We start from the raw sequence: 22,022 nt of genomic DNA, 5'->3' as shown, positions 1-22,022 counted from the left end.
TTTTTTTGGCTCTTTGGATCCAGGATCCGTGTTCACAAAGAAGCAAAAATCTAAACAGGAGGTGACGGCACAGAAAATGACAGGAGGTGATTTAATAGGAACTGAACTGCTGGTATGTGTGTGTCAACACTGATATACAGTTAGATCCATCATTTGTTGGACAAAAACTCTTTTGTTGTTGTTTTGCCTCTGTACACTGACATTCTGATTGTGCGCTTTAATTCAAGAGGTTTTGCAAAAAAGAATTACCAGTTTTATAACCGGACTTCATTTTCAGAGGTTCAAAAATAACTGGAGAAACTAATATATTTGTGTTCTAAATATAAAGATTTTAATCCTTGGATGAAAATTGTTTGCAGTCAATGGCTGCTCTGCTGGCCCTTTAATGCAGCCACCTTTAGTTTAGATGCGTGGGTCTCTCTTTCAGTTTTGTCTTCAGTCACTGAAAGCTTCTCTGTTGGGTTGATATCAGGTGACTATCTTGGTCATTGAAGAATATCCCTTGAAAAACTGTTGGATTGCTTTTGCACCACACTTTGGGTCATTATTGATGTTTGATTGATATTTATTTATTCATCCAGTCATCACATATTACACAGACTGTGTACTGTCCATATTTGGTTAAATCTGAGCAGAGAGATTAGCGCTGTACACTTCATCGTGCTTCTGCAAGCAGTCACATCATCAATGAACACCAGGGACCCAGTTCCACTGGCAGCAATACATCCAAATACTATAATATCATGTAGATCAGACATCATGTTTGACAGATGATGTGATATGCTTCATATCATAAGCCGTTTCTCTCCTTCTGCATAATTTCTCTTCCCATTATTTTGGTACAAGTTCATCTTGGTTTAATTGGTCCAAATAATTTTTACAGAACTGTGAAGACACTTTTATTCAGGTGAAGTCTAATCTAGCCATGCTGTTCTTTGGTGTAAACAGCGGTTTGTACCGTTTTGTTAACCTGCTGTAGTTTCCTCTATTATGAAGGTATCAGTTGATTGACCCTGACAATGTTACATTTACCTCTTTGAGATTGTTTTTTACTTGGTTAGATGTTGTGCAGTTGTTTTTCTTCACAACGATTCTGTCTGTTTGTGAAGGTTCTCAGTCATCCAGGTCATCGTAGCCTAGAGCGCTTGGAAAGAAATGCATCTGGAAATTTCTTGCAGATGTTTCACCTCTCATCCAAGAAGCTTCTTCAGTTCTAAGAGCAATTGGTGGACAGTCCCAGATTTTAAGCCCAATGGGAGTGTCTAATCACACATGCAAAAGTCACAATCAGGGTGTGGGTCACAATCAGCCAAGGTTTCAGGTAAACCCATTGTGAAACCCTAACCTGTCATGTGATTTACTGAGGTCAAATGGCGCAGGATGTGAGTGGGCGTTAAGGTGTCTGGGAGGGGATCTCAAAACTGGATTATAGACGGCAGACAGTTGGTGTCGTAAACCAGCCCTCTGTTCAAAGATGGTCATTCACAGTGGACACAGATGGCTTCTTTCACTCCTCTTTCAAACCACTTGTCTTCTCTGTCCAAACTGTGAACACTGGCGTCCATAAATGATTGACCATTGTCTTTACGATGCAGATGAACAGCTGAGTCTTGTCCCGTTGAAGTGGCTCTGATTCTTTAAGGCCTTTTGGTGTTGCTGAGCTGATAATCAGAATGGACCAGACTTTTGATTTTTACTTCTCCTTGTTGCTATCTGATAAACTCTCTTGCTTGAATCAACACGTCTTTGATCTTATAGTGAAAGCTCTAGTGAAAAGTTGTCAAAGACAAACCAACTCCAGAGCTTTTCTCTGCTTATTTGCAATAAAACACCAAGGACTCAGCTCTGATCTGTTTCCCAACTGTACATTTCCTTTTTGGCCTCTGAAAATGGGGGCTGTGTATAAAAGTGGCTGCAATTTTTAAACATATAAAACAAAATATATGTGAAACCCTGTAAGTTAAAGCTGGAAGTCTGTAAGTACACCTTTAAATACTTTGAACTCTACTTTTAAATGTGTTATGGGTAAGAGGTTAGCAAACATTTTCCAATTTACATATTCCGAAGCTCTATTTATCCACATGGTCACTATTTGCTGCCCCTTTGGTTTGTTTTGATCTCTACTGACTCCCCCAAAACATGTCAGGCTGCTAACAGCCTGAACACATTCATTAGTCTTCGCTCCGTAGGGTATTTATTTATCAGAGAGAGAGTGAAAGGGTCTAAATGATGATAAAACAGTGTTCTCAGTCATGTGATACCATGTGCATAGTCGTGATACTATAAACATACACATGCAGTATTGAGAAGTATGACTTTAAAGAATTAAATGTGTTATTTTTGCGGCTTTATAGCTGTAAACAAACAGCATCAATCACCACCTCTTAATGATGCATCCTTTCTTCGGATTGGTGTAACAGGTGTTTGCCTGCAGTTATTTATGAGAAATAACATGTTTACATTTCTGTTGTGTTGGCAACAATCAGCTTCTTGTCATTTTGTGAGTCAGAGTTGGATATTTTTTCATGGCAGGTTGGAAAATTAGACTCAATGAGGTTTTGGAGAGATGTCATTTGTTATGTGTGGAACAGCACAGCAGGGCTAAGTGCTGTTTTGAATCTAATCAAAGGAGAGTGAGGGATGGTCAGCACAGCAGTTTGCTGTTTGCATGGCAGACCTGCTCCTACAGTTCTGAGGACCATGAGCATTCGTACACTCCACTTACAATGAGGCATTTGAAGGCAAACGCTAATGCAACTTGGATTAGAGAGTGCGTAATGCATGCATCGAAGCAAAACAAAAGATAGTGTTTCTTTATTTGGGTAACTGCTGTGTTTTTCAGTAGTACGATGAAAATGGCTGAATTTTAAAAGCTGGATTTGTTTATATGTTGTGTACATGTGTGCGCAGACACACTCACTAATTACAGTTTGTTGAGTGGGTGCCTACTGGGAGAGAGATAAACTCTTAGCAGCTCCTCTAGCATTCAGATCATTAAGACTCTTCCCCATCAGTCCTTTTAACAACATACATACACAAAACCATATGTAAGCAGACTAGATTAGGAGTACAGATAACACAAAATCTCTGCAGTGTTTGCAGTATTACTTTTTTTTAAAGTCTCATTATCTCTCATGCACAGATATTGTTTGATCCCCTGGCAAACACGCACACATGTACACACCTGCACACATGCCTGCGCGCTCACTCAGCCAGAGTGAGTCACGACAAAACTGGTAAAGGTCAGTCTCCTGTGATCTCCACCTTTGTGCAAGTGTGTGTTAGCGTGTGTGTGTCCATCTCAACAATGAAGAACCATTTTAAACAGCTTCATGTTTCTTTTTTTGGCCTCTTCTTTGATCTTTTATTTTCAGTTGTACAAAAGGTCAAAGGAGAGCTTTGTTGAAGGCAAAACCGTGTGGTTTTCTATAATTTTCTACCTCATTCTCTGACCCAGAACTGCTGCTAAAATCATAGCATTTAAGTCCGCACTGAATAAATGCAATCCCAGCCCTGCAATCATACCTCAGCTTCAGCATCAGTTGTTTTACCCTTGGTAATTATAAAAATCCTGATTAACAATTATAATTAAATAACATCAAAAGCAAGCTGATTGAGCACAACAACTATGCTAAGTAAAACTCAGTTTGCATGTTTTAATCTGTTTCTGGGGAGTGTGTAAATTTCCACTAATTTTAAACTTACCAAACAGCAAACAACGCGGCTACATTTTACCAGGCAGCAGCACTGCATAGTATTTTTTATTAATTAAAACTTTAGATTACAGGTTTGGCATCAGTATTTGTATAAAATAAAAGACGGACTGACTATGATCACATAGATTTGGCTTCAATGCTTCTTCCAGCACCCCCGCACGTGTACATAAAGACATGAGGCATGGACACAAATAAATTAGCTTGTGTGCACACACTTATTGTATTCCAGTGCAAAATTAAAATATATATAAAAAAAAAACACCTTGCAGCCCCCTCACGTACATCCCCAGCCAGAGACTACCCACTGAAATACATACTCAGCCCAACAGAGACGATTGAGCTTTATTCCTGTGACTAAAGGAGCATCTGTTCTCCTTCTTGCTCAGCCAATACCCAGAGACAATCAGAGAAACACGGGGATTTTTTTTTTTCTGTGACTCATTTCTAAGGTCAAAGAAATCTTATAAAAAGCGCAAGCAGAAAGACTTCATCGTGGTGAAAACCTGTGTGTCTTTCACAGTCCAGTGTTGGAATTTCATTTGGAAGTTATTGCACATTCTGTCCAATTTGTGCAGAATAATTTGTCTTCATTTAGGCTCAAATATCCAGTGTGAGTGTTTTCTAGGGGGAGCACTAGAGATTTTCTGAGAGATTTGCAAGGTGAATAGCATCAGTAGAAAATGATAAATCCTTAGCATACACACTGCCTGGTTCTCCCCTCCGCCACCGCCCCGCCGATGTCTCATTTCCGGCTCTCAGTTATCCTCTTGGAGAACAGAAAAATGATTTGAGGTGCAATTTGATTTTCACACCTCAGCTTAAACGTGTTGAGACCCTTGAATGATTGCAAAAGGGGTTGCAGAGCTATGTGTATTTTTCTCTGCAGAAATGGTGAAATTTCAAGCAGGTGTACTTCACAGCTATGCTACTTCATGTCTAACCTTTTTTCCACAACGCCTTTTTGTCTTATGAGCTTCTACTACTTTTTTGCACCTCACATTTTCTTAATAAATCTGTTTTGATCCAATTTTTTCTATAAAATCTACCTTTACTGCTGTTTTTTCCCCAACACACGCTATAAACCAATGCCTTATCTGAGATTGGCCATCATTTATCTTTGACACTACAACTTTTACATGTATAAGTTGGATGTCATCATTTGTTACCTCGTTCTGTGCTAGTAAAAAAAAAATACAACTGACAAATTAATGGTTTGACTCCCACACAATGGCCACGATGAGATGTGTCTGCTTCACTGAAGATCTGAGGGGCGATTTGAGCTTCACAGCATGTGTTGTGTGCACCAGCTGAGATACTACAAAGAAGACGAGAGAGTGCGACAAAGAAATAGAAGCTCTCCCTCCAGATCTAAAAAGCCACCTCTCTTCCTTCTGCTCACATCCTTTTCCCATTTCTCTTTGTCATTTCTCCTTTCACCCTGCCATTTTTCTTCGTGTCTGATCATTCCTGTCTTTTTGACTTTATGTCTCATGCCACTCTCATCTTCCTTCCTCTCGTCTCTGATAATGCAAAGGGCATTCTGCTTCAGACAGTAAGATCAAGAGGACGTAATACATAAAGATCAAAAGCCATATTTGTTTGGTAACGCAGCCACAATCCATTCAATTTGTCATCTGTGCTGGCTGCAAGTCCAAAAAGAATTATAACATGTTTTGTTCTGGGGGGTTCATTAGTAGTATGCATGAGCCGTGGCTTGTCCTTTTTGGCTCTGTAATGGAAATGTGACTAATGGGAGATCTGAGAACGCCAGCTGGGCGTCCTCCCAGGAGCATGCTGATTTTCAGCATGTAGCTTTGGACACATTCTGGGAAAATCAAACATGCCTTCCTATTGTCTGTACACCTTCTAAATTTAATCAAAAGTTTCCTGTGTTACTCCAATTGACACAACTTATCTCAAATGTCACATCCACTGAGTCTTAACTCACTCACTGTGAAAAAAACACACACATATTATTGTCAAAGGAATATGGATCCTTTTATTACGATGACCTGGATGACTGAGAACCTTCACAGACACACACATATTATTGTGATGTCTGATATCTAGCAAAAAAAAAAAATGTATAAAGGAAATTATCATTAGATACATTTATTTTATTGTGAAATAAAATTAAAAATTAGTGGCCTTTGCCAGTACTGTGAATGCAGCTTACAGCCATTTGCCAAGATAAAGCTCTATTTTAACATGCAGGTATAAATAGTTCTAATTTATTATATCTAATTTTTGTTGTTGCCACCATGTCTGCATGCCTAAGCGCACAGAGTTGGACTGACTGATTCTCATATAGTGCTTTCCTCCTCTCCCAGAGCACTCAGTGCCACACTCACCCATTCACACACTTTCTTCTATGATTTTCAGTGTTTCCAAGCTAACGTTCACACACATTGATATTCTAATGGATGCATCGGGTTAGTATCTTGCTCAAGGATACTTGGCATGCAGACTGTGATTGAACCACTAACCCTCCAATCTAATCTGCCAATCAGTAGACCACCTGCTCTAATTCCTGGGCTACAGCCACTTGTCAGGGTCCTTGGTTTTTTCGACCCAGTGTTTTGAGTTTCCTGTGTTTTTGTCATTTTGAATTATGTATTAAGTCCTCAGTGTCAGTCTTTAGTTATTCTATAGGGTAATGTTCCTTGTATACCTTATTTAGAAATTTTCCCTCTGTGTAGCGGACCCATGCGTCTCCCTCTGTGTGTCTAAGGCTACGTTCACACTGCAGGTGCAGCCAATCCGACTTTTTTGATCCTATGCGACCCATATCCGATCATGGTATGACGGTGTGAACGGCACAAATCCGATATTTTCAAATCTGATCTGGGTCACTTTCTTATGTGGTACTGAATCTGATACATATCTGATGTTTTAGAAAGCGACTGCTGTTTGAATGGTCATGTCGCATTAAATCCGTCTTTTACGTCACTGACACAAGACAGACGCCAATTATCAGCGCTGGAGAAGACATCGCAAACGCTTCCTGGCCATCCAGTGAAACTATTGGGAAGACAACGTTGGAGGAACATGAAGATTTTATTTGTACTGTATAATCTGCAGATTCTGACAGAAATCCGCAACTATCCTTTGAAGCACCGCTCCTCTAAAACAGCAATAAGGATAATTATTAGGCCATATGTAAAAAACAAAATAACTTCATAACTTAAAGCAAAATTTGGAAACGTAAAGTCCAAAACAAGTCTTCATATTAACGGCCATCAGTCAAACAATACTGTTTGGTCTGGGTCTAAACAGAGCGCGTTGTGTGTGACGTCTTCTTTTGTGCATGCGGGCCGCTTTGAGGGTTCACACTAGAGCATGTTTGCGGTCACATTTTATTTGTAGTGTGAACAAGCAGACAAAATTTTTTTTTAAAAAATCGATCAAAAAATGGAATTGAGCATTAAGACCTGCAGTGTGAACGTAGCCTAAGTGGATATAGTGATGTGAGTGTTGTGCTTTGTTCCCACTCCTTGTGTTCTGTGTTTCCTCACCCGTCATGTGCTCCTCCATGTTCTTTCTCCCTCCAGGCTATTTCTGTATACTTCCTGTTTTACTTTGAAGGTCTGTGTCTCATGTTGCTTCCTTGTCTTGTCGGTTCTGATTTCTCCCAGCTGTGTTTCCCTCCTGTCTCCTGTTTCCTGATTGTCCCTGTGAATATACAAGCCCTGTGTTTTCTCCTGCTGGTTGCTGGTTCGTCTGTGATGTCTCCCTGTGTTCATCTGCATGTTATCCTGTGAGTTTTAGATTCAGCGCCGTGCGTTTAGGTTTTCCCTGTTTAATTATTTCTTAGTTCCTGTCCTCACCGTCTCCATTTAAATAAACTCACTCCTCATACCAACCTCTGACTGCACTGGGGTCCTCACTTTACCTCCACACGACCTGCCTCGTCAGCCGTGACGCCACCCATGTGATTGGCTGATTAGATATTGAGTTGGACACGTGTAATAAAATTGCTGATGACTATACAGACACACACACACACACACACATGCATATTTGGCAAGATTGTTACACCAAAGAAACAGTTGACAAACACAAATTTTCTTACTTTTTTATGCTACGTTTATAATAATAAAGGTGCATTTAAAATATCTGTTATGTCAGTAGCTTCATCAAGACGACCTCCCTGATAGAAAGAACCCAAAAAACAGTCTAATGCCTTAACTTATTTTGTTTTAATAAGAACTGGAATTTGCATAAAATCTGAAATGCAGAAATCATTGTGAAAAAGAAAAACACACTTTCAAGAGAATTTCAAAAACATCAATGCCCAAAAGATATGTGAATATTCACACAGGAAACATCATTACTATTCACATCTAGTGTTCCTGTGTATGTTCCCCCTGATTACATTCATTTATAGCATCTTACCTTCTTTGTTTTGTCCATCGCCTTCAGGATGGACATGTTCAGGTCTTCTAAGGCAGCAAGAACGTTCTCGTATTCACCGAGGTGCTGGGAGAAGTACTCTTCGAAGCAGAAAAACCAAAGCAAAAAACATTTTGTGAGTCAGACAACTGGGACAGGGCTGTAGGTGTTTTGTTGAAGAAGCACTGGTGTGACACCTCACTCGCACTGCCTTAGGGGTTTGGTCTGGGAGCATGTGACCATGTCTAACATCTTACTTTCCTATCTTTACTTTTCTGTCTGCATTTAAAAGACTCAACTTACCACAGAGTTCATCCGTGTCCAAGTTGCTGTAAAAGAAGAAAATGACAGGTATTTAAATTAAAAACAGACGTCTCCAGGGACAGAGGTACATTTTTCCTGCAAAGATCTCTTTGACACAGTCTTCGCTTTGATGAATCAATGTGATGACAGATAGAACTGAGTAAAATATGCGATGAGTAACAGAATAATTTTGGTGTTTTGGCCTCCAGAGGCATGAGTGAGAGACAAATTGGCCAAATGGGGAGTTTCAGAAATGTTGGCCGTTTCTAATAAATGTTCATGCATGGATGCTTTTCTGGGTGGTCTGAGTATTTTTGTTCCTGAAAGAGAGAGCCCAAAAGAGAAAAGAAGTGGAACAAAGGAGAGGTGACGAAGTGAAGAGAATATTAGGCACTGTATCAGCACTACAACTATCTTCAGACGACACAAAAAACACATCTTATTTCTTGCTCTAGTCATTGATACCAGGGGATTTCACTCGTTTAAACCGCATTTCATGCAAGCCGTGGCTGCTGTTTGCAAGAGGAGAGTGCTGCAATCAATGATCCAAACAGGAGAAAACGGAGAGAGGAGCCAGAAGTCAGACAACTAAGTAACGCACCATTAGCCTCTCTCCTGTTTTGCTTGAAGCCTGGTTGCTCTGACACTGAAGGTACATTACCATTGCTCTGAAGATTTGTTACCTTTATAAATAAATAAAACAGCCTTGAAATACTGTAAATACAGTTAATTCCATATCAATAATCTGTCATCCATACATGCAGCATGCTGTGTGTGCCTGTTTAAATCCGCTGTATTGAATAATGTCAGTGTTCGACATGGACCTGAGCAGGTTTAACAGCCTGTCAGGGAGACCTTACAATCTGGTTACTCGTTCTTTAATCAATATAGGATTCAACCAGAGACTTCCAATTGACTTCCTTACAACTTTGTCATCTGCCTCCTCCTGTGTTCATTTCACAGGTGGAGGCACACATTAACACGGAGTCTGGTAAAGATAATAGGAAACTGGACTCCACTGTATGTCAACAGTATGCATTTTTCTTTTTTTGTTGTTGATATTTTCTTGAATACATATCTGATACAATCTATATAATAAAATTAAATATCATTAATTGAGTTCTGCTGAGCTCTGCTTAGGAATAAAGGGACATTTTAGGTCTCTATTCTCATTACAAATATCACATCAAATCTACACATACACACTGAAAGGTTGTTGGTTGGTTCAATTCCAGCTATAGCCACAAATCATCTTTAATACTGAGTCAGGAAGAGATCTGGTGTAAAAATGTGTTTGTGAAATAATTATTATCACTTTAAAATATTAAGGAAGTAGACAGACGTTTAGATGGTGATGACTGTAGGAGCAAGTGGTGACAAAGCCAGATAATTTCTTCTTGCTTTTCAAATGGCCAAATAATTTCTTTTCTTTTTGTTAAGTCACCCCTATCATTGGCTTATCTTGTTGAGGCCATGTAAAAGTATACGATGAGGACTTAGGCACTAATGACCTCTTAACTAATTACACCTTGCTGTTGCTGCAGATCAGAAGATGCATACACTTTGGGTATAAAGGGATGAACATGGTCAGCAACAATAATCAGGTAGGCTGTGGTGGTTAAATGATGCTCAGCTGGTGCTTAGGAGGCTGAAATGTACCAAGAAAATATCCCTAACAACATTAAACCACTACCTTCTGCTTGAACTGCTGATACAAGGCAGGACTGATATATGCTTTCATGTTTTTTATCAACATGCCTATAAAGTTGCTGTCATGTGATTGGTTGTGTGTATATAATAAATTTAGTTAGTAACTATATTCTGATTTTAAGAAATCTGGTTTTGTTTCTGAAGTTGTCCTTTTAAAAATGTTTATAAAAATCAATTAAACTTCAGTTTTGATGCCTCTGTGGTCAGTCTGCAAAAAACTTTTCTGAAAAAACTGAAATTCAGTTGTTAGTAAGTTTAACTTTAGCTCTGTGAGTGGATGCACAACCCTTCAAAAGGCTCTATAACTGGTTAGGTGAGGAGGCCAGACTTACTGATCGCTGTGGCCTCCCCAGAGCTTGTTTTTTCTTTTGTCCACTTGCAGTTTATGTGAGTTTGGACACCAAAACATTGAAACTGTTTAACATATTGATTTAAATGTAAATTTTCCAAGGTGATCGTTGTGTGATGTAATGCCGAGTGCAAATCCTGCATTCTTATAATTGTTGTGATGATGTGATGAGCTGCAGCAGCTATTTATTTAGAGAGAGAATCAACCTGTATCAAACCACTTGAGTCAGAGTGTTTAATTTTCTGGTTGTTTAATTACACCAATGAAGTACGTAACATGATTGAACAGAGTGAACAGAGATATTTTAATAAGCTTCCTGATAAGTGTACTCATTAAGCAGTGTTAATAGAATTAGCACTGTTTGCTTCGGGTGATATAGACAACAACAACCATCCTGTGACTATTACTCTATCAACAGACACTAGGGCCCAGTGTGTAAACTACAAGCCCAACAACATACAGAACAAGTTCCTTTACATCCTTGTGTAGTTTTAAGCCAGCTCTTTGTTTATAACAGCTGGCTGAATGCTCAACAGCTGCTTGCTTTAAAGCTTACAAAAGTCTCTTTCTAGTGTTTTTAGACCACTGATGCAGAACCTGCATCTGATTAATGTGAGGCACACCAAAGAAAACTTAACTAATAGCTTACACAGAATGAAGTTTCTCCAAGCACTTTTTGAAGAACTATTTTCAACCTGATTCAGACTGCAGATCTTTATTAGTACACATAATCATCATTATTTTTCAATGTCTAACGTCAAACTGAGGGCCAGGTGAGGTGGTTTATTCAAAGTGGTAATTCATCATAAAAAATACTGAGTGCTCTCGAGTCTTTGACATCTCTATTAGAAAATGTATTTCTATTGAAATAAATCACTATCATCACTTCTTCTGTTGTGAATAGCTTTAGTTTAGTTTCATAAAACCAAATGTCCAGCAGTGTTGATTCAATGCACAACAGAGTCAGTGGCTAAAGTGCTAAAAGTGGCGCTCTGTGTGAAACCGCTAACGCTAACCATAAATTCTCCATTTCTTTGGCAGGTAATGAAGGGTAAACCAAATAATAATGTGTGATTACATACTGGTTGTACACGGTGATAGATGATACAGTTACTCTATATTATACTTTGTATATTTATGACAGCACTTGTTAGCTTGTTTGTGCACATGCTAATTGAAGCGTGGCACAGAAGCTAGCATGGCTTTACACTTTTATTTCTCTTCTGTTATGACTATCTAAACATTAGATCAATAACAGATGCTTTTACTAACCTAACCATGTTCTACATCACTCTACAATAACACACATATATTTAGTTCTACTTGTTTCCTTTATATAAAACTTTGATCGGGGACTTTAGGGTTAAGGATGCCAGTGTTATATAGCTGGAAGACAGAGATTAGAAATACTTACATACTAATCTAAACTTTGTCAAAATGGCACTAAAAGGTTTATTCACCTGCTAAATGCCTCTCAGACAGAAACAGTGCTTCAGTGCTGCACTGCTATTATATAACTGAAACTAGCAGCTATTTCTAAATATCTTGTGGCTCAGCGGGTCATTTGCTCACAAATGCCTTCAGTGTAATCACAGAGGAGTGACTGTATAAGTATTATCTGTATCCTGATTGATGCAGGAGCTGGTTCACATTATAATGTCTGCAGGGAGCATAAGTAATGTGGTTTCTCATGTGTGTGATTTAAAAGAATTGGTGTGAACTAAAAAGCAGAAAAATCAGTGCAAATCGGTCGACAGTGAAGTGTCAGTGTGTCTTTGGCTTCCTCTCACCGTTAGGTGTTTGGGACATTGTGAATATAAAGGGAACATTGCACATCAGTGCCTGATTTTTAAAAGTAGATGATCTGTATTTACTGTGCTTCCACCTCCAGCTGAGTCTTGCAGAACAAAGCTGCAGGTCAGGAGGAAAAGAGGAAGACCACAGAGAAAGTTCACAGGTGTAGTGAGGGAGGACTTTGGGATCATCATTAACGATGATTTAGGCCTCATTGTGATGCGTTGACGGTTTCCCTGATTGAAAGGTGACTTATAATACACAAGAATTTGAAAACCACGTTAGACAAGCCTGATATTTGAGAGTAATAATAATAATAATAATAATGGATTGCATTTATAAAGCACTTTTCGAGACCCTCAAAGCACTTTACAATTCCACTATTCATTCACTCTCACATTCACACACTGGTACACACTGACATGGTGTACAAGAAAAGCATGCAGAAGCTCACTTTATTTCTCTACTTGTGGCAGTCTCTCAGGGTGAAACAAAAATCTGTACAGGTATTACAATAAAAAAAAAAAAACTCTTTTTGAAAGCAGTAACTAAATTCAAAATGACCTCTCAAAGCCTCAGTGGGAAAGCTCCAAACAAATTTTACCAGCCATTTCATTTATATTGTTGTATTATTTTAGTTACTTCACAAAATAATTTGAGCAAGTAAATCTCTTCTTACTTTTAAAAAGATGAATGTTATTAAAAGGGAAAACACAACGATATCGTTCAGAATTTTGAAACCGATTACTCTCGCCCCTTACCTCTCCTCATCTGAATGGAATAAACTGGTAAGAAGGTAAAGCGAGTCTTACTCTGTGTTATGGGTATCGATCGTGTGAAAGAGCTCCTTCAGTTCCTCAGCTGTCAGGACTCCGTCAGAGAAGTAGGATTTGAATTCATCAAAGGACAGCTTTCCATCATCTGGGGGTAAAGAACAAATCTTCTCAGGATGGCTTCTTTCTCAACACTTTAAAACATCGTGGATTTGGTTTGTGTTTGCAAGACATCAGACTATAAGAAAATGTGTCCAAACAAATGTAAAAGTGAAACTGGCGGATCATTTTGTTATAAAACTGATAAGATGACATTGATAAAGAATATTTGTCTTGAGCTGGTTTGACCTGAGGTGTCTTTAGATGTTAAAAATTATATCAGTAAAATATGGCATCAAGTTTAAACATCAGATTCTATTTCACATCAAACGAGGAGTAATATAACATAACAAAATAAACCAGCAAAGGTACATTGATCTTGTTTTTATTATCCCTCTCTCCATATATAAAGCAGGTCATCACCATTTGTTCCACTAGACTAACATTATATCAAACAGTCAGTCATTTTTTATGATTTGAGGCGCTGCAATTATGAACAGAATAAAAGTAGTATGAAATATTCATGAGCTGAAAATAAACAGAATTTCAAAACAGAGCGCTCCAAACTGAACGCCCTCCAGCGAAAACAAAGACCAACGACATCTCGTTTTTCACGCAGCTCTGGCTCCAGTGGTGTCTTCCTGTTTTTGTGACACAGTGTGGCCGATCTTCAAATTGTCACTGCTGACCTGATCTGGAGGAAATGTGTAGCATGTTTCTATAGCTGCTGTAAGGGAACACAATCACATGCCCAAAAATAGAGCCTACAGTGAGTCACTGTCAGTGCATTCAGAAATACGCTCGGAGCAGGTTCGGCATGTGCTGCTCCTTGTGCAACAATAAATACAAACATGTGGGATGACTTCTATTGCTGCATGACAAGGCTTCAAATCATACACGGCGTGGGATGGATATTTAGTAGATGATGGAGCATGTCATGCCATGTGAAAAATACTGATTTGCTATTTTTGGTCATTTCTGCTAAATTCAACTGGACTGCATTTATGTTGTTTACACAACAAGCCGCAGTCACACATTCATGCAGACTTTTAATGGGTAGATATAACAAATATACTAATGACATGAGGGGCAAATGGGTCAGCAACTTGTCCAAGAACACTTCTACATGCTGCCTGGAGGAGTTGGGGATCAAACCCTCAACCTCCTGCTACAAACTGATGCCCCAAATTAAAAATATATGCAGGTCAAAGAAAGACAACTAAATATAGAGGTCTGTTAATTTGTCGGTATGTTATATGACTTATAGGAAAATTGATTCTACTATTTTCCTTTTTAACATTTTAAAACAAACAGCTGTTTCCAGAAATGGGTGCTGATGTTTACTTGTTTACAGCAAAGTACACCCGCCAGGTTATCGCTGATGGACGTTATAGGATGGACATAGCGGCAGTTTTTCATAACGTCCCCTTCTGAACCCTCGACATGAACATTTTGGTCATTTCCAGCTTGTTTCTATGAAACTGTCAAACAGGGTGAATCTCAGACATCGTGGCTACTGCACGCATGAGTCCACAGTCACACAGACCAGTCGGGAAATCCCTGGGAAACATCAGTTGCTAGAAAAAATGTGTATTGCCCGACCAACTGGCAATTGGCTGCAGGTAGTCACTGGGTGAAAGTGGTTACAAAGAGGTATACAGTATTGTATCAAAAACAGTGGGATTTGTTTGGGCGCTTGTCATGGTTATGTGCAGTCTGCAATGCAACTCGCCGAGCAGTCGTGAAACTTGAAAAAGAGTGACCCAAACCAGAAACAGAGACTACTCGCCTTCAACATAAAAGCTGCACCTTTTGAAACGTGTTGGTTGCATCAATTAAGAGCAGCTTTTAATTTGAAAAGCAAACGTAATAATTTGCACAAAGTATCACGACTGCTTTCTAACTCCTGACAGATTTCAGCAGGGGTCATGACTTTTTGTGCTTTTTTGCACCTTCCTTTCTTCGTGTGATCAACACATTTTCTCTCTATCATTTCTTCTATTTACACATAACTTAATTCATGGACATTTATGGTGTGATTTCTTTGCATGCATGGATTGGATGGGTTGTTACCAACATCTGGTAAGAATTTCCTTATAAACTGATCTATTTTTTTCTTATATTTATTGTTTTGTGGAAATTAATGAATGGTTTGGTCACACTTTTCACAGTATTTTCACAACAAATAGTTTGCAAGTGTTTTCAGACAAGTCAGGATCTTCCATGAGTGACTGAGGTCTAAGGTTGGCGCTTGTCAGTCACAAGATAACCACAACTTAAAGCATCATCTAACCAAATTGCTAATTTTATTTCATTTAATTCTTTCCAGAATTAAATGAAAGAAATTTAGATCTTGTTTTATTTATTTCAAAGCATATTTATTATCTCAGCAAACAAAGACTTGCTTGAATTGTGTGGGGTCAAAACAGTTTTTAAATGAAAAGTAAACAGTGAAGCAGCTTAAAGAAGCTAAGATGGAGGATTTATGTGCATCCTATATTACACTTGCATGTGTAACAGAAAGAGATTTATTTATTATTTTAGTGCTTTTTGGATTCCCTTTGTTGTCTGCACTTCTCTGATCAATAAGAACATAAAAGATGTATTTTTGTATGTTTATCCTGCATTAGAGAGTGGAGGTGAAACAACAACATAATTTGCCACCTGATAGGGCACCTCTGAGTCATTTTGTGTGGACCACTATCATAAAAGTGTTCACAAATGTCAGTGTTTTTCTTTGTAAATGCTCTGAAACTGAACCTCAGTGGGCATGGTCAGTTTCCTGTTTCCATGGAAACTGACAGAGTATCAGCAGAGAGTCATGATCGGAATTTCATTGAGAAAGTAATCTGTGAAAGAAAGGTTGAAGTGACGCTCAACACAGAAGAGAGTGGTGTTGGTGTGTGAATCTGAAATGAGCCAGATGGTGAAATACTCACCGTTTTTATCGGCCCTCCGTAAGATCTGTAATTAGGAAATGAAGAAAAAAACAACAGGATATTAAAGCAGGTTCCACACCACCAGAGTTAAAGTAAGCAAGTGTGTGAGTGCGAGGATCATCGATCACTCTGCCGAAAGCAGTGCGTCATTAAATTATTGATAGTGCTGTCCCAGAGTCCAAAGGAGATGAAAGGCGGAGTGGCAATGACCACATCAGCTGTAAAAGGCTTGAGCCACCATCCTCAAAATAGCACATCCTACTTTTACTTACCATGAAGAAGACTCTGCACAGGCGGCTTTGGAGGATAAATCTATATCTAAATGATGTCTGTTTTAAATTCATTCATTTATTTGTGGGATTTCCAGACTAAGAGGATTCTAGCCCAAAGCTGCACACAGGTTAAAAAAAGAAAGAAAAAGAAAACTACTATAAAATATCCACCCACCATCTTCAAGCTCCTGGCAGTCGATTCTGTGCTCTGATTTACTTTTTTTTCCAGTTTTTTTTTTAATCTGCTGTACAAATACTGCTTCTCTGTCTTCATCTCTTAGTTAAATTCAGTTCCTCTACAAAGCGACAAAGCAGAAAAAATTGTTTTGTTTCATTATTATTTCAAATATGTAATCAACCATTCACTTGGCAGGAACCATCACAACCATGTTAGAAAGTGGTCCAAAAAAGAGAAAGAAAATATCCAGTGAGTGGCTGTTCTCTGGATGAAAATTCCAGAATGAACAGACTGCTTTGAGCTGATAGGAAGGCAAGAGTAACAAGAGTAACCACTCGTTGGAACAAAGATATCCATAAGAGCATCTCTAAATGCCCTACATGTTGAATTCTGAAGTAGATGTGCTACAGGAGCAGAAGACCACACTAGCTGCTACTTTTGTCAGCTAAGAACAGGAAACTGAGGCTACATGTCACACTGACTCACCAAAACTGGACAACAGAAGACTAGAAAAAAACAAAACATTATCTGGTCTAATTAGTTTCAATTTCTGCTGCTACACTCAGAATTTGTCATAAACAACATGGAAGCATGGATCCATCCTTGTATCAGTGATTCAGGCTGCTGGTGATGTAATGCGTTGGAAAATATATTCTTGGCACAGTTTGGATCCATTAGTACTGACTGAGCATCATTCTAAGGCCACAGCTTACCTGAGTTGCTCATCTTTATAACCACAGTGTCCTCATGTTCTCACAGCTGCTTCCAGCAGGATCACATATCATCTCACTAAGTTTAAAATCATCTCAAAATGCTTTCTTGAGCATAACGATGAGCTCCCTGTACTCAAACTAGTACTAAGCTTCATGGTGTACCTAAATAAAGTGTCTGGTGAGTGTACATAAATTAGAAAAGACTACCAAAAAAGACATCACTTTGTATTATATGAAACTAGAATAGGATATTTTTAAGTCATGGTATTTTAATTACATATAATTAAGTTTTTATCAATTAAGTATAAAAATAATATAGATATTAATAAATGCTCAAAATAAGCACCTGCTCCTGATGTAATTGTGTCTGCTCTCTAAAGCTGTTGTGTCTGTTCTTTATCACCCCGTGAACGCATTGTCACAATCTTAATAGTACAGGCTTAAATAATATTTAGAGTAATCTTGATGACTACTCCTGCCGTTTCTGCTTTTACCCCTGTAATTAAACTCAAGTCCGGGTCTCATCTCATTTCATACCTCAGCTCACCCAAATGAATCTTTCATATGCTATTAATAAAATAAATCTCACACCGCAACAACGGCAGCAGAATAAAAATGCAAACATCTGAGATAATGTCAGTGATTGGGTTGAAGATATGTGTATTAATGAAGCACACTGAGGTTGAAGCTCAGAAGAAACAAAATATACCCAAGAAGCAACAATTTGTGACCAGCTCTCCCCTAAAAACAAGAAATGGTTTGATTCCCTGTAATCCAGTTGGAGAAGACAGATAATGAGTTTGCCATTGGCTGGATAGATAGAGGTCTCTGCCTTTAATAACTCTGGTTAAATGCTAAATGTACTACAAAGCACTTTTCTCCTCTTACCGAGCACTCAAAACACTTCTCTTGGTTCATTTGCTTTCCTTCTATGCCTTCCCGAAAATACTGATGGCAGCCAACAGGTTTATGATTAAGATATCACAAATGAATGAAAGCATGGAGGGAAATTGAATCAGTAGGTGGATAAGAGGCAGAAGGCAGTCTGATTAAGAGCAGGGGTAAAGCTGCTAAGACACAAACACTTGGAGAAGGGTCATTAGATCAGGATGAGAGTTTAAGATGTGTGAGGAATCAATCCTAGGCTTATTTTATTGTCCACACTTACACCCTCTGCACTTGCCTCCATCCCTAACAAAAACAGGACCCAAACAGAAGACCCGCTTAAGGAAAAATCACCAGCATGTCTACAACTACCACCTATGGCTTGGTTTGTTTGTTTTTCTTTGCACAGATTTGCAGTGAAAATTAGGAAATTAAGTGAATGATGTTCATAATTTAATTGAATATGTACCCCCACCCCCTGCACAATACTCAAACAAAACCTACATCCATGTTTGCATGATCATTTCCCCCACAAAAAAATACAGGTTTCTCTTTTCAAATTAGAAATATGTTAATGTTAATTAGATTTTTCATATTTAAGCTGGATTTGTGAACAAACATATCAACAAAACGGGGCAGATTTCTACTAATTAATTATTTTACTGTGTTTGATTTTAAGGCTGAGGAGAAGCGAAAGGAGTAAGCTTTGAAATCCTTCTACCAAATAGATAAAGTACATGTGAGTTGTATGAAATAATTACTAGAAAGAAAGCCCTCTGTACACGTCATACATTAGAGGAATCCATATTAAATCAAGTGAGCCACAATCAACACTAATAGGTCTTCTTTATTTCTAATAAATTGAAATCTGGAAACTGTAATGCATTTTGTAAGGATCACATACCGGTAATCCTGGTATATATATTTTTCTACAGTTATGTTTTAACAGTGTTGATTTTTAAGTGTAATTTTGGTCTTAATAAGGATAAAAAAACACATGATACTTACATCAATGAAAATGGACATTCCCTTTTTGAGCTCTATTTGAGCGCTGGGCTCCTCGGACACCGGCTGAACCTCTTCTGAACAATCCATCATCCACAGTGTAGCTTCACTTGTGATCTGCAGAGGAATGTGTGTCCGCTTGAACCTCTTATTCTCTGACTCCGACAAGACACGCGAAGTAACGCACAAGTTCCGGGCTGGAGTGCCACAATTAAACGTTTACTTTTAAAAGCCGAAAATAAGAGTTAATGCGATCCTTACAGTGCACGTAACGAAGCCCAAATATAACTGCCCTGCAGTCAGCTTTGAGACTGCTTTTTCCTCCCCGTTAGGCAGCGATGTGCAGCTATATGCTTTTATTTTGACAGCTAAATCAACAGCCTGCCATATACTGACTGTCTGTGTTGATCCCGCCTCAGTTGATGCGAAGTGTTCGTGTTTTTCACACTGTGATGCACAGGCTTTAAAATATATAATTAAATACATAGAAACTTCACCTGAGACACTCTGACAACATCGCTGCATTCAGCCAAATGAGCAGCACTAATAGCTTACTCCAACAGAGGGGCTGTTACATAAATGTGAACTTTTTGTAAAAGCTACAAAGGCCACATAAAAGGTCGGCTTATGATGTCCTCTCTAGACAGATCCCCCTCCCCCCAGGTAGTTGAATGCTTGAAAACGGTGGTCTCACTTCAACACACAAAAATGGCCAGTCTCTCAAGGACTGACATTTCTGTGTTTTCGCTGCAGTATATGCTCTCTTTTAATCTGACCATAATGAAAATGTATACAACTAAAAAACAAACAAATTAAAAAACAACAACTCATTAAGAATGCTTTCTATTGTAGCTTTGCATTAGCAGAAGAAGAAGAAGAGGAATATTGAACTATAACAAGGATATGTATGTTATAATCTGCCACATGTATCGCTCATGCTAAACTTGTATTGGGTTGAAATGGCTGTAAAACTGTGTAACACTTCCATCTAGTGGGGTGCTGTGATAGCACAAAAATACAGATCAACAAAACCAAAAATTACATTGATGAAAAAAAAAAAGAAAAAACATATAATTTAATTAATAGTCCAGGGTTTATGTGAGACAATGCTCAGATAGGAGGGGTTAGTCTGTTTTTAAAGGACTACCACCTCAAGGCTTACAGCTCCACAGCCGAGAAAGCGGTGTTAGATGCACCAATGAACTTATTGTCTGCTTCACTCCCCTCGTTATGAATTTATGCTGAGCACACCAAGCAGGGTGATTCCCCTCAGGCTATAATATTATACTGCATGCTCTCAGAAATACAGGAGAATAAGTGAAAGTGCTCTTACTCTGCCACATATCACAGTAGTGTGCCGCCTGAAATTATGAACCAGATTTTTATAAACGTGAAATTATGTCCATAAAAATAATCTGCAGTGTATTTTTATGCTAACTATATTTACTGCAGTACTATTGTTCAGTTACAGATTTGTGGTACATGTACTGCATTTAGGTCTGCTTCTTCATCACCTCATTGCATGATGGATATTTATTTTTGATTCCTTCTTTGAAAGCTATTTTGAATGAACATGGTAAGAAAATTAAGCTTAATTCATCTTGTTGTGAACGAAGACTGATTGGAGACAATCTATACTTTTGCCAGCTGAATTTAAGAGCATGTTATTTTAGGTGATCAAGAGGAAACATATAATTTTTATAGTAGAATAAAACTGAATTGAGAACCTTTTTTGTAGGATTATATGCCAATGAGCAAACATATGTGTAGATCAGGGGTGTCAAACATAAAGCCCAGGGTCCAGAATTGGCCTGGCAAAGACTCCAATCTGGCCCACTGAAAGGTTGTAGAAAGTGTGAAGGAATGCATAGATTTAAACTTTAATCTGTATTTTGATAAGCTTTTCACAAGTTCATAAAAACCTCTCCTATTGCCATTCACACTATACCAAAGTAAAGTAATAGATAATTAAAGGACATAAAAGTTCCTGTTTTTAGTGCCTACTTACTTATACTACTAATAATGATATCAGTACTGGAATGTTTATGTAGGCAATGAGGTACCAAAAACCTTTCTGTCATTTTCTACATTAATAATGTAGAAAAACTGAGAAATACTGTTGAAATTGCACTTCCCCCCTATATTAACGCTTCTCGGGGATTAAATGTGCAGTTACATGCATTTACACTGACAGAAAGGGACGTTACACTGGTCTGGCCCACTGAAGGCCACGATATTAAATGAGTTTGACATCCCTGGTATAGGTAATATCTGTTCTGCACATTGAGACACACACACACACACACACACACACACACACACACACACACACACACACACACACACACACACTAAAATAAGTGTCAGAAAGCATGTAACTACAACAACAATAAATTGCTCTCATGAATTTATATGAATCTCATGCGTGTGTGTGTATGTGTTTGTGTGTTTTAATTTGCTTCAGTTGTTTATCAGTTACATTTATTTAAATTTCATAAACCATCAAAATGACGTGTGTTCAAAATGAAATCCAGGCCATCTTTAAACGACTTTTAATTCCTATGTTTATTTTCCTCTTGTTGCGTAATTTGTAATTTTCTAATGAAATCACTGTGTGTTTGCTCCTGTTTATTTTTAGAAAGGAGAGCTTTCCACGTAGCTACGTCCCGGCCACACTGACGGTAAGGAGTAACAACACGGGGACATTTCACGGTGATATCTGTTACGTATATCTTGCCTTAAAAACACAGAGAGACTCCGAATGATTGAAGTAAAAGAAACGTTACAGGGATCGCGTTAAGCTTGGCAGACAGAAACAAAATCATTCAAGCAATCGCTCAAAAACAACTTATTTAAAAAAAAATCTCGCGGTGACATCGAGAGCTTTCTGATTG

General features: G+C 38.3%; 1 protein-coding gene across 2 annotated transcripts in view; it reads right to left on the bottom strand.

Annotated features, from left to right (window-relative positions):
* Positions 1 to 19,421, bottom strand: part of necab1 (N-terminal EF-hand calcium binding protein 1) — a 45,170-nt gene extending 25,749 nt beyond the window's left edge. The window contains exons 1-5 of one of the 2 annotated variants that reach the window (XM_085262635.1): positions 19,132 to 19,421; positions 16,076 to 16,100; positions 13,077 to 13,185; positions 8,412 to 8,437; positions 8,112 to 8,209 (exon numbers count right to left, since the gene is read on the bottom strand). In XM_085262635.1, the coding sequence (XP_085118761.1) occupies positions 8,112 to 8,209; positions 8,412 to 8,437; positions 13,077 to 13,185; positions 16,076 to 16,100; positions 19,132 to 19,221 (348 nt within the window). In that variant the 5' untranslated portion in view covers positions 19,222 to 19,421. The remainder of the gene's footprint in view (positions 1 to 8,111; positions 8,210 to 8,411; positions 8,438 to 13,076; positions 13,186 to 16,075; positions 16,101 to 19,131) is intronic. The other variant, XM_085262636.1, reaches the window with a different exon arrangement.
* Positions 19,422 to 22,022: the final 2,601 nt, after the last annotated feature.

This window comes from Mchenga conophoros, linkage group LG22 (assembly GCF_057382185.1).
Source record: "Mchenga conophoros isolate Kocher_MC1m ecotype Shallow Benthic linkage group LG22, M_conophoros_male_GT1.1, whole genome shotgun sequence".
Classification (NCBI taxonomy): domain Eukaryota; kingdom Metazoa; phylum Chordata; class Actinopteri; order Cichliformes; family Cichlidae; genus Mchenga; species Mchenga conophoros.
This window is presented reverse-complemented; position numbering and strand designations above follow the sequence as displayed.